Source organism: Patiria miniata, unplaced genomic scaffold (genome assembly GCF_015706575.1).
Source record: "Patiria miniata isolate m_02_andy unplaced genomic scaffold, ASM1570657v1 HiC_scaffold_30, whole genome shotgun sequence".
NCBI lineage: Eukaryota > Metazoa > Echinodermata > Asteroidea > Valvatida > Asterinidae > Patiria > Patiria miniata.
Genome location: NW_024037070.1, coordinates 3,368,309 through 3,382,176, shown reverse-complemented (window position 1 = coordinate 3,382,176; position 13,868 = coordinate 3,368,309). Strand labels below are relative to the sequence as shown.

At 41.2% G+C, this 13,868-nt stretch overlaps 1 protein-coding gene across 2 annotated transcripts in view; it reads left to right on the top strand.

The window, feature by feature from the left end:
* The window catches only part of LOC119739188, a 59,574-nt gene that overhangs the window by 35,286 nt on the left and 10,420 nt on the right, over positions 1 to 13,868 (top strand). For both annotated transcript variants that reach the window (XM_038214021.1, XM_038214022.1), the window contains 6 exons: positions 731 to 958; positions 2,732 to 2,894; positions 8,756 to 9,029; positions 10,030 to 10,287; positions 11,143 to 11,270; positions 12,205 to 12,334. In XM_038214021.1, coding sequence (XP_038069949.1) covers positions 731 to 958; positions 2,732 to 2,894; positions 8,756 to 9,029; positions 10,030 to 10,287; positions 11,143 to 11,270; positions 12,205 to 12,334 — 1,181 coding nt within the window. The remainder of the gene's footprint in view (positions 1 to 730; positions 959 to 2,731; positions 2,895 to 8,755; positions 9,030 to 10,029; positions 10,288 to 11,142; positions 11,271 to 12,204; positions 12,335 to 13,868) is intronic.

Genomic DNA, 13,868 nt, shown 5'->3' with positions numbered 1-13,868 from the left:
AGTACAGTTTTGTAATCTTACTTCAATATACAGCAAGCAGCAAAATGTGTATACAGTCCACGCCTCAACTCTAAACAATTACTTTAACAAAATACAAAGAGAACTTATGAAAGGATATGTTATTCTGTAAAACGTGAGGCCCATTCTCATTTATTTGCTAGAGTGCCGAACGATAGGGCACCTTTTTTTCGCTAACTTATTCATATCTTCTCCCACCCAAATGTGGTGGTTAAATAGCGCCTTTTACCTAAGGTTTCACTTTACAATTATTATCCCTGTTCATCAGGAAAGAGACAATGTTTTTCTGCAGCAGCTTGATATCAGCACAATTCGGTCTCTACCTTCACAGGTACCAATAGATATATACTCCAGGGTGGTGCTCAGTAATTGTAGTAAAGTGTCTTGCCCGAGAGCACAAGCACCATGTTCCCCGCCAGGGTTCTAACCCACGTACCACAGCACATGAATCGAACACCGTAACCATTGGACCACAACGTTTCCAAAATGGAATTGTTCCCTTTACCTGTGTTAAAATTTGATATCACCTGATTTTTAATTAGATTGTCTAGTATATCAGTGCAGTGAAGATGCCAGTGGTATGTCACCGACACCATGGTATAAACACAAGAAGAGAAAAATACTGTTAAAGAAGGACTTGGAATGCACCCTTCTGACGTCAATTTGTTTTTGTTCTTTTGAAGTTTGAAAAAATGTGTCACTTCCTCAACAGACCAGTTAAACCCCAAGAAGAAGATCTATCTCGGTGGTCTGTTTCCGGACCACATACCAGCCTTCAGTGGCATCGGGATCGGAGCCAAGCTAGCCGTTGATGCAGTGAATTCCGACAGTGATGTCTTAACGTCGCACGAGCTTGAGCTGGTAGTGGATGGCTCAGATGGTAGCGACGCTGTGGCGTCATACCTCAGGCTTCAAGACGATAAGACCAAACCAATCACAGGTTAGGAGTGGTGTTTCACATTGGTTTGAATTCAGTGTGCATTTTCACTTCCTTTGTCAGAATGAGAGGGTATTTAGCCTTCAAGGTGAATATCGGAATACTAGACCCCTCTCATAGACACCCATCTTTGTAGGCAAATAACAACGGCGTATTCGACGCCATCAGGTAGGTGTGCGCGCAGTGTGCGAAATTTTCTAAACACCACGCATGTTGATAGAAATTCCTTCAAAATACGGCGCAGCCAATGCACGTCACGGAAATGTGACTCCCAAAGTGCCGATACACGTGACAATCTGTAGGCAGTGATGTCATTTGAGAGATATCTATTACGCCTCTCATGGAGGACATTTTCTCCACCATCTAACCCCCCCCCCCAAAAAAAAGGTACTGTTAGTATTGAAGTACTATCCCAGATTTATAGTTGTCACAAATCCTCCAGTCGCAAACAAGTAAACAAACACCCCAACAACCCCAACAAACCGACACACAAAAACAAGGTTATATTGCTTGTGGCTGGTTATAAGTTTGGTCTTTCTCAGCACATATATTTTGCTTAGCAGTATTTTCTGCCTGTAGCTCCAAGAAGTGGGTCACAGGTTGAGTATACTACTAATCCATCCACTGCAAGTCACAATACACCACACACCACACACCTGTAGCATCTCTGGTGCACTTTCAGGAAATTACACAATCACTCAACATTAACAACCTCCTCCCCCTGAATTAATCCAGGCCGACGCCCTTTTTTTCTATTCCCCGGCTTCAATGCCATTGTCTCAATTGCTACCAAATGTCTTCAGGATTTGCCGAAGAAATCCCAATTTCCTCCCGTTGAACTCGTTTAAGGACAGTCAAGGATGACTGCGTAAGTCAAGACACGTGTCGTGCACCTGTGGAATCCACCCTGTAAGCCTGGCCTACATATGGTGCCCCTGTGATCTTCCTATGACTGTCCTTCTCAATTGTTCTCAATTTTTTTTCTTCATGGCATGTTAATCTATTGTGTCCTGGAAGTGCGCGAGTCCAACCTTGGCTATGAATCACAATAGCAGCGTGATTTTTATGAAGAGCTTCTAAAGCACAAGTCTTTTGTTTGATGCTTGGAGGCACTGATCGTTATGCACATGCAACTACACATAGGTAATGCGTACACAATGATCAGCCGCATAAGGAGTATAATTATTAGGTGTTCAGGGAGCCATCTCTCCGGTCCAAGGTGGATAAGGCCATTTTTGTTTAATTACTTGGATTACGGATCCGCCACCGAAAAAAAAATCGGAAATCACTAACAAATTTAAAAATCCACTTTTGATTACCAAAAAAAAACTAATTGAAAAACTTAATGATTTGCATTCCGAAGAGTAATTACAAGCAAGTGTTCGTGCAATTTTTTTTTTTTTTTTTGGGGGGGGGCTTAATATAATTGTTACTTTTAATTTTTCCGGGCAAATTTTGATAAGTTTTGTGCAGTAAAACTGAGTGACGACATTTCTACCCTGTCCAAATACTGGCCACGCTGTTAAGAGCGCGCTGTAAGGATTTTTTTTTTTTTTTTTCCACTCGCCACCCGACAGGCACCCAAAAACTCCGTAATCCAAGGTTTAAAACAAAAATGCCCTTAAAAAGATATAAAAGCTACCTTCAACTTTGAGTGGGTGGTTTCAAACCTCCAGACACACTCTTAATGTGAGTTTGCCATTTCACCTGTGATTTAAACAGAGCAGAATACATTAATGCTTTATCCTCTCACTGTCACATGACTTTATCTCACAGGTGTGATTGGTCCGATGCAGTCAGAGGACAGTAAAATCGTCGCATCCATTGCAGCCCTCTTCAAGACAGTCTTGATAAGCTACGGTGCCGATTCACCTGTTCTGTCCAATCAGAATCTGTACCCCTACTTCGCCCGTATGATACCCAGTGCAGCAGAAGATGCGTAAGTTATCACCAAAAACAATTCAAAACATTTTAACAGAACCATTTTGCTCAATAAACTCACAAACACCGTCCGTGTTGATAAAGAGAGATATGCATGTGGAGTTGTAGACAGCCTCTCTCCTGGTGACGTTACAGGATTGCACAATTCTGATGAAAATTTTCCGTGTGTACGTACTCCAGCTCGTATGCACCTGAACCAGTGTTGGCGGCCGTCACTGTATTATGGGGAAGTTTTTATTGGTAAGCACATTAGGACTGAGTTATGGGGACTTTCTGCTGTCCCCACAGCGTCTTCGGTCCCCATAGTATCATGGGACAACTCGTGCATAGTCCCCACAATCAACAACTACGGAAGAAGTATGTGTGTGAATGGGATGTGCCCCACTCAAGTAGCTAGCTGTAAGTGATTGGTCAGAAAGTACAATCTGATATTCATGCGCTTATCCCGCAAGCAAATACTAAAGAAATTTACTCATATTTTTTTTAAACTAAGTCATCCAGTGTTGCAATATCAATGTAACGTTGAACAAAGAAAATGACTGGGTGTGGGATATGAACTCGCGATCTCCAGAGAACAGTCTTTACGCTCTGCCAACAGTGTAATTACTCTCAACATGTTCATGAAGGTATGGATCCGTGCACAAGTACCCCTTCAATGGCCAGAAAAGGAGAGTTGGGGGAGACCTAGACTGGTTCCCGGTCCATCAACTGCGGACTTAGAATGTATCCAAAGTTATTGGGGGCGGGAATTAGTCTGGGAGACCATCGCAAGTTAAATTTGAACGCACTTGCGCGCCGATGACGCCTCAGGCTCATGAAAAGATGCTGTGGCTAACAGCTTTGGCACATTCAGGAAGTCGTGCGTACTTTGCACGCGAACCAGTACAGTATGCCCACACTGGCGTACGGAGCCCATAAGGTTCAAATCTCACACTTGTCACTTTTTTTTCCTTCAACATTATAGTGATCAAAAAGTGATCCAAGTCAGTTTCCATTTGTGGTTTGTTGGACGTTCTTGCACTAAATAAACTTGGCATCTTAATTACATTAGGAGCAGATGCCTGTAGGCATTCCATCGTTTCCATGCAGGAAATATCGGCAAAGCCCACGTAACCCCTCCCCCAGGCAGATGTGATGGACGGCTGGATAAGGATAGAGTTTCCCATCGCCATCTGGGCTGATTCACATGTACCTGTTTTAAATTTTACCACTAAAAATAACTCTTGTCTGGACCGACAGTGACCGGTCACCGAGAAGGATTCTCAAAGTTTTCTTCGGACTTTTTTTGAAAGTATTCTTGAAGGATGATTTTGATGACAGCTTGGCTTGTCAGCAGTTCTTTCAGTTTTACTATTTGTGATGTTATCAAACTAAATGAGTCGTTTGTCGACCCTGGTCAATTTTTTTTTTATTACAGATTTGAAAAGAGCACAATCTCAGCATTACTGCTTTGAAAACCGCATGCTGATATACCATCTTTAGTTCAAAAATTATGGAAGTCGGAACACCAAGAGATGTGATGAAGTGGCCCTATTTTGGCCTGAATCTCCAAATGAAAATTCCCGACAATCGCCTCATGTAGCTTGATCGCATCACATTTGTGGTCTCTCAGACGGAACTAAGTATACAATGCTTATGAAACTATGTACTTTTGTGAAGGGGAAAATCAGATATTAAATTTCTTGCTCGTTCATATTTCTATCTTTACTAAACGACAAATAGTTTTGATTCAATTTTTTTAATTTTCTATTGGTTTCCTAACATGACAATATAATGATCATGGAGGGGAGGTTTAAGGTTCAATTTCATGAAATAATTGCAGTGATCGTTAGTTGTTTTCTTTTTTTAGTTAAACAAATTTGGGAAAGTTACAGAAAACTGTAATTCCAGGAACTCTTTGGTAGCATTATCATTTAATGAGATGGCTTTTCAGTTTAAAAACAAAATTGTGGGTTTAAACAATTTTAATAGTTGGAACTGAAAAGTTCAGTTTTTAAAGACTCTTGTTGGCTCTTGTAATCTTGAGGAGTGAAGTGTGTGTATTTTCATTGAACAAAAACTGATCTACTTCAAATAAATTTATTATTGAAATGAATCAGAAAGTGACCCTATAACCAGATTTTAATATTAATATGTACAATTCAATTACTGATATTAGTCATTCAGTTATTATCTTATTACTGTACAATTACTTATTCAATGATTAAATCAATCGCTGGCTGAAGCGGTCGTCAGGTTTTTTTTAGGGGGCCGCTCATCTGCAGTGAGTCTTAAATCCCTATGGGGCTGACCAAATCTAGGTTTATGATGATACCTAAACCGCTGCGGAGGCCGGGGGACAGTTTGGTGGAAATTGCGGTCAGCTTGATGACTGTACATTGATGATGTCATACCTTGTTCCATTTTTATGTGGTCATTTGATAGGTGGTGATGAGCAGGACCCGATTTCTGTAATTTTACAGCACCTCTCTTCCATTTCATGGAGATTGTGGCAACGAAATGTTTTCAAAGTGTAAATATTCTAAAACTTGTGATTCACCAAAAGTAATCTCCATGCTCAAGCTCATGTTTAGGCATGTTAATCTATGTAGTTTAATTTCTCTGCTTCTGGTAATACAGCTTTGCTTGCCTCAGTACGCATTCTCAGAAAGCAGGACGAATTGGAGGCTAGTGTCGTTTTTCCATTGTCAAGGGTATTTTAGTGCCTTTTTTTGTTTTGATGCTAATTCAAATTTCCATATTTATAAGCAAAAGTGTGATGTCATTTCAGGCAGAAAAAGTTGCCAGAATTTTGGATGTTTTTGATGTCGCAAATTTTCTTTTCTTTGAGGATTTGTTGTGTCAGTACATGGCAGTAAGCCAAATGAGCAACCTTTTCTCTCAAAAGTTTTCAATGAGCAATTTTTTGGGTTCACAATTTGAACATAAAACCCCTGAACTGAACAGTGTGTTCCTGAAATGACATCACAGCAACAGCGCCCTCAGTTGTCCGGAAAGGCATGGGAAATTTTAAATGTTTAAACAAGCTTAAGTGCACTTTCAATAAAATTAACCAAAAAGGGATGTCAAATAGTTTTCATACATTTAAGAGGAGTAGAAAAATGCAAAAAATCTGTTCCTCAGTAAAATTAATCTCATGAACCCTTCAAGAAAAATGTTAAAGGAAGAAATGCATGCTTGTATATAAGTATTCATTAACTGTATATAAGTATTCATTAACTACAGCTACTTATTGGGGCATACTATTGCAGGTACAGTAAAACATTGATAGTGATGGTTCGTTTTAGCAATTTTCAGCCGGCAGCATGACACTCAAAGTTGACAAGATGGTGTCCGTGTACTTTGTATATGTACTTTCTCTCATACATGTCTCTCATCAAAATGTTCTTTTAATAAACTCCATTGACTGACTGGAAATGAAAGAAAATTCAAGCCACGTTCCTTATGTGTAGTCATATGACGAGAAATGTCCGACATTGTCTGTACTGCGCATTTGCCTGGAGTTGTCCACCCCTGGCAAAGTGGGTGTGACACACGGGTGTCTGGATCACATCTAAAACTCGTTTGTCACCGTCAGCCTATGTAATCTTGCCCTTTACCGATGTGAGTCGTAACGGCAAGCGACGGCAGTAGGGGGTTACTGAACTCTGCCCCGGCCGATTTTACAGAGCCTTTGTCTAAGTATCTTGGAAGTGTTTCTAGCCACACGTGGTGCGCATTAATCTGCAGCCAACTTTCTCGTGGTCGGCTGAGAGAACTTCCCATGCGTTCTCCGAACACTGTGAATTAAGGAGGGACCGACTTGTGTTTAGTGATGGAACCCCAAACTGCCGTCAGAGAAGACAGCTCACAAAGCGCGATGACTCACACTAACACACTAAACCCTCAAGCGATGATACGAGTTGAACTCCACAGTGGCGTCGCCCGTGCGCGTTACACCAATTTCTTGGACCTGGCCACAGATGTCATGAATTATTGGAAGTCAGCACCAATATAATATTGATCTTGTGAGAGTCAGCAGATGCCAGCTATTAGTGGGAGAGTTCACTGGAACTTGCGAGAGAAAAAGTACAATAGTTATGCCACGTCACATCACCTAATGGTAGCAAACTGTGCAAAAATGTATTGAAATTTGACATTCATGCAAAAAAAAAGGAGGATTTGTCATATATCATGAGAGATGAAATTTATGATTGTGGTGAGTTTTTTTTAACACTTTGGCAATAACAGCTGTGTACTATTGTTGGATTCCATCACGTTGATAAGAACTATTCAGATACCTTTTTGGAATCAAAAATATTGCAGCGACGTAGATTTCGATGTCATCACGACATCTTCATTCAGCGTTGTGACTTAAATCACTCAAGTCATGTGACCACCTTTTGGGCAATCAGAAACCAGCAGGTCATCGTAGATGGCTGGTAGGTCGTATCCGATGTCTCTGTTAAGGGATGGCTTTTGTGTCCTGATTTCGATTGCTTCACGTATTTTCCTCTTCAAGAACTGGTCCTCCCTGGTAATGACTTGGACATTTTCCAAGCTGATGGAGTGTTGGTGATCTTTGATGTGTTCACCGACCGCTGTTAAAGGGGGTAACTTCAGGTTGGAATGGTCTTTGAACCTTGTGCCTAGCGATCTGCTCGTCTCACCCACATATGTTTTAGGGCAATTGGGACATTCTATCCTGTAGATAACACCACATTTGTTTTGATGTGGAATCTTATCTTTGGGGTGAACCAAAAACAATCTGATGGTGTTGATCGGTTTATGGTATGTTCTGACGCCATGGTCTTGGAAAATGTTAGTGAGTTTTTCCGAAAGTCCCTTGATGTACGGTAGGTTAAGGAAACACTGATGTTTCTTCGGTATTTGGAGTTGGTGGTTTGAGTTTTCGGTTTCTTGGGTTTCGGGATCTTGTGCATCCAGTCCTTGTAACCGTTAGCTGTGAGAGCCGATTTGACATGTTTGCATTCTTGGTTCCTGTCCTGGTCTGTAGTCACAATCTTGTCGACCCTGTCCAGCAGTGTCCTCACTACCTACTTTGGCAATAATGACCATTAAATTGACCATATCTGACCATTGCAAAAATACCTTTGAGCATTAAGATTGGTTCAAACTTGAAAACAAATGCAATGTAAATTTGTGATTAACCGCAAGATGCAGGTACATTTAATTTGCTCTGTGAGTTTGCAAAAGTTTAACACTATTCAAATTCCAGTGTATTTCACTGTGTGATACCTTCACATTTTCATCCACCCACAAGTATGAAACGGCCTTACTGCTGTTATGCCAGTTATCGCAGTGTCCTTGAATCATGTCATAATTGCCACAATACTATCTAGCTCCAGTAATATTTTGCTGTGTATGTTTTGTTACGCCAAATTTTCACCAGATTCGCATCCATGTCAAGTATGAAATGGCCTTTCTGCTATAATGTCCGCTATCGTAGCTTTTAGTACACAAGTCATAATTGCCAGAATACTTTGCTGCTGTCGGTACACAGACTCAGGTTTCAGCATGCTGAACCTAAGTTGTACATGGCAGTACTCCATCCACTGATAGTGTTTTCAAATTAAGGAAGTGATTATAGCCACCGAGACCATCCTAGAGGAACAGTGTTGGGGATCGACAGATCAGTCTGTTCGATTCTCTCATTGACCTATCGCCGTTTGCGAGTTACCAACGCCCCTCAGACAACCCTATGGAATATTTGTACACTAAGTTTTGTTTGTCTCAGATTTTGCGCACTCCGCGTCCATTTGTATATCATGTAAATCGACACTATTGCATGAGCTGCGTTGACGCGATTCTACCGCGATAGTTCAATTCTGTAACCAATGTTGGATCCTTTCTCCCCAGCTATGCCTTGGCCAAATTATTCCAACACTACAACTGGAAGCGATACGCCACGTTATCAGACAGCGAAGTCTCCAGCCTGGAAGTGATTATAGCCACCGAGACCATCCTAGAGGAGCAAGGAATCAGTCTGGTCTCCTCGCAAAGTTTCTCCAACCCTTTGCCCCTCAATCCAGCCCTCTTCTTTGAGGACATCAAGAAGCAGCGAACCAGTCTCATCATTGGATTGTTTTCAGACGCGGCGGCCAGAGTGCTGCTGTGTGAAGCATTCAAACAGGTTAGTCAATTTTTGTTTGTTTCTGGAAGCAAGGAATTAAAGCTATAGTCCATCATTTGCAACCATTCGAAAAAGTAACTGGCGTATTATTGTTGAAAAACATACTTGGTTGAAAGATAGTGAGTGGACTAAACTCCCTGTGAAATTAATCTTTCTGGCAAGCTATCATTTTGAAGTAATCAACGAGAAGGCCTTTCCAACAGTGCGTCTTAATTAAAATTAGTAGTTCGTTTTGTTATTCGGCACAGCGCGCGCAAGCATTGGCACGATGCACAGGTGCGTGCGGTTGCTATAATTCGTCGGATCAGTGCGCGACATCGCGTATAGCTGCAATTAAAAACAATTCAAAACATGATTCAGCAACTTTTGATTTGAAATTGAGATCCTAGAATGCTGTTTTTTTTCGGAATATACAGCTGAAGCTGAGCTGAAAGTTCATCAGGTTAGTTGTTCAGTATCCTTCATTAGATTTTGAACACTTTTGTTGCTTCAAACGAACAAAATGCACAAATTACAAATGATGGACTATATATTTAAATCCGTGTAAGCAAAAAATGCTTAAGAAGTTAGGGATAAAATTTATGTCTAGTTGTTGACAATGATTTCTGTTTTTCATCATTCAAATGAAACATTTATTGGACAATGTGAAATGCAGATCACTATGAACCAGAGTTTTGACCAATGTGAAGATGAAATGACAAATATGTGCATCCCCCCCCCCATGAAGTTGCAGTTATTTAGAGTCACAGGGCTTTGGAAACAGTTGCTACTCTTTGGAATATTTTGTCACAAAGTTTAATTCTTTGAACTAGTATTTTTGAAAAAGTCAACCAATCCCTAAAATTTATATAGAAGGTTGCAGCAAATCAGTATGTTCATTTGTACCTCTGGGATCAATTTCATTTACATGTACCTAAGGTCGTTCATTTTCAGTGTTACAAAAAATATCCTTGCCAAAAGCAGCGATACATTTTCATCTTGCAACAACAATGTTTTTCAGGATGTGACGGGATACGATGGGTACCAGTGGTTTCTGCCATCACTCTATCCAGACCACTGGTGGGACACCGACTTTTACAACAGTGATCAGCAGGAATGGCCCGAGTCGGTGCCCTGCAGAACCCACGAGATGGCCCTCGCCGTGGCTGGTTACATGAGTCTGTCGCGAATGCACGTTGCTCGGGGTGGAGAACGCATTATTGGCGGGGATACAGCTGCCCAGTGGCAGGCCAAATACCAGATGATGGTGGATCAGCAGGTATTACTTAATAGTTTCAAAAAAATAAAATTGAAAATGTTTTTATCGCAGTCTCATGTATGCCTACTCGAAATATTTTAAAGCAAATTACAGCACTGTAACATTAGCATTTGGTTGGTTCAGACAGATGTAAATGCAAAATTATGTGCCTTAATAAGGGAATAAATATGTGCTTGGCCATTTTCTTTTACAATTACGGTCAAATCCGGCTTGGGGCCTGGACGTGTATAATGGCCTTAGGCAAGGGACACTATCAACGGCCAGCCCCCAATCCGGTTTTAAACGTATTTGTTTAACACCAGCCAAGCACATATTTATTCTAATTCATAAAATACCTTTGCCAGGGTGAAAAAGTCAAAACAAGTGCAAAATTATAAATTGCCAAATATTTTGTTCAACAAGTTTACTTCATGTTTTTTTTTTAACAATCCTCTAGCTATGTTATGGTATGTGCCTCTTACGAGTAGTTCTAAAAATCTCCTTATATGGAGATTGGTGCGCGTGTGGCGCATACTGCGCGATGTGGCGCAGAACGCGGCAAGGCAGTGCGGTGTGAATTTAGGACTCTATGAAATTGGTAGTATTGCGCATGCCTAAGTGAAGATTGTGAACATTCAACCAACAAAAGGGTAAAAGGGACCCGATTTCATAGGAGTCCAAATTTCATCTGACACCATCAAGGTGTTTATAAAACCAGCCAGCCGGTGTTTTACCAATCGTTTAAAACCACCCATGTGACAGGCTCTCGACCATAAGGAATGGGTAAACTGTCTTAAGTATTAATGAATGTTTGATTAATCCTGGATCCACCGCTGTGTAAAACGAAGTTAAAATTTTTTGTGAATTTCTTTTTAGGGTAAACAGGCTTCAGACTTTGCAGCCTATGCGTATGATGCGGTGTGGGCCTTCGCGTCGGCATATGAGACTCTGCTACAGGAAAGCCCAGGTGCACTCAGTGTGTCCAGACAGAACAGGGACACATCGTAAGTATTGTGACAAATTTACCCTTCTTAAAGCTTGAAATATTCATTGGCTGTTTGCATGTGGGTGTTGTACATGTGATATTTGGCTTTCCCTACTCTGACGTTATGTTATTGCACTGTTTGCTCAGGTCGTTAAAATATCTGCCCTTCGAAATATATATTATATGGAACAGGTAGATAAAAACACCCAAATATTAAAATAAAAATAAAAAATTGAAATATATGTTGTTAGATTTGCTCTTTCATTTATTGTTTTTTCATTGATTTATTTAAATACAGAGAGCTGTCATTTACAGGTGTCATAAAAATGTACAAATATACATATTTAAAATTTCAATTAAAATTAAACAAATATACATTTTTTAATCAACAGGAAAATTAACCATTGCTGATTAAAAAACAAACTAGCAAACAGACGACCCAACAAACAAATAGATAAAACAGACAAAATTAAATTAAACTAAAAATGAATAAAGAGTAAAAGCAGAAGTTAAAAGAAAGTGGGAAAAAAAAGTTGAATTGGTTATTTTGTACATGCAAGTAATGATGGAAATTCATCTGAAATCAATTTTTTTATCTGGCAATTAGTTTTGGAGGCATAAAAATGCTTTCAGCAAACCCTGGGTTTCATAGGTTATTATTGAGTAAACCCATGCACGAACAGTAGTGTCGTGTAACCTACTCATTCAAGAGCATTGCTAATGTTGCTAGCATCGTGACTTTGGGCGTGATCCCTGGCTACATGGCATATGGCTTGGCTGCTGACTAGCGCCCCTTGAACAAAGACACTGACAGAATGGGGAACCGCAAACAAAGCTGGATAGCTCAGTACGGTTGTGCACCGGAACAGCAACCCTGAGTTCGCGTCTAGGTTAAAGCCCGGCTCCAGTCAATTTCTTGTTTCAACTCTCATAAAACTTGTTTGATCTTGCAGATCTTTTATGGTTCATCTTTCTAAAACCCAATTCCACGGCATGACCGGAAAGGTTGTCTTCACTGGCTCGGATCGTCAGGGGCCGGTTCAGATCTCACAACATCTACCCCAGGGGCCAAAGGTCACTGTGGTGAGTATCATGTATAAGGGAAGACCATGGGGGCAGATGTAGGGGTTGATCAAGGTGGCTATAACCACTGCCTTTTGCCACCTGACCAATGTCAGTAACTTATTACACATTACTAGAAAAATGCCAACAATACGCAAAATAACAATTCTTTGTTCCCATACTTATAGCCTCTGCCTATGTGAATACAGGGCCCAATTTCATAACGCTTCTTAACAGTTAGCAGAAAAGTTGTGCTTACCATAGCGGACAATCATGCTGAGCGTAAGCACTATTTAATGGGTGGCGTGCATGTGGTAACGGTTGCGCATGCATAGAGATTTCTATTGTTACGTCACTGATTTATAAGCAATTTATTCCTCTGGGGTTAAGCGTGCTTTTGCTGTGCTTGCTGCTTACAGTCTCTATGAAGTTGACGGAGGCTCTGTTAGCACAACATCGGCTGCAAAGCAGCGCTATGCAATGTGGCCCAGGTCTGAGACTCTTATTTTATTAAGGAAAACGGATAACTTTCTGTTTCTGAAATCATGGTTCCCGTAACCCCACCAATTTTCAGTCAGGATTATAGCTTCTGCATTTTCCCCGCCCTCCTCCCCCACTGCAGAGTAGAACAGGACTGACTTATTGCATCAATTCCGATTTGCGGTACCCCTCCCCCTGGGCCCGTTGACGCATGAGCAAAGAGGATAGAAACATATGGTCTCCATGTCCGGGCAAAAACCCTAGAACACTTTACCCGCAGGTGCAGCTGGTTCCACTTACCGGAGGGTACGGACCCTCGGATAAACATGGAATCAGATGAAATACGGAGGGTCCAGGAAGAACAAACTGTCCCACCTTAGTGTGTGGGGCTTGGGGTCTTTAGGGGGATCGCTGAGTTGTGTTGTGTCATCATGGTTTCCTGAGTTTCAAAGTTTCAGTCAAAGTGATCAGCACTTTTGTTTTTTTGTTTTTTGTTTTCTTTTTCTGGGCCAAAGGTTGTGAACCTTAGAGTGCAAAAGGTATGTTTCTTTTTTTAAGTTAATCCAGAGACGTAGTGAAAATCAACGCTGAAGACTATGAATTCTCCGTTACTCAACGGTCGGATAGAACCCAAGATTCTACAATAAGTCCTGGGCACACCAGTGCGTCCTTGCCCTTTCTCCCCTTCTGAAAATGTGACTCTTTGATCTGGTGTAGAAATCAGTGCTACACACATGTGCCATCAGCTCGAGCAACATCCCGGTACCGCATCAATGTAACTTTATGAGTTCACCACACATTTGCTTACAGTACTGAGGTTTATCCCCCTTTCCAAATCTCACCCTCTCTCTCTTCAATCACTCTGGATTCTGTCCAGGCTGAGTCACTTTTGACGCAAACCACGGGAGGCCCCCTTCGAAGCAGACGCCGCGTCTCCACGCTCCCCACCGTTGAGTGAGCACGGAATACCCTATGATTGACTGCAGCGCGGCACGTAGCTGCCTCGGCCGCGCGCCGCTCATGGAAGTCGTTAGGCGCTTAATAAGTTGCTTGAAAGAACCTGTCATTTTTTTCT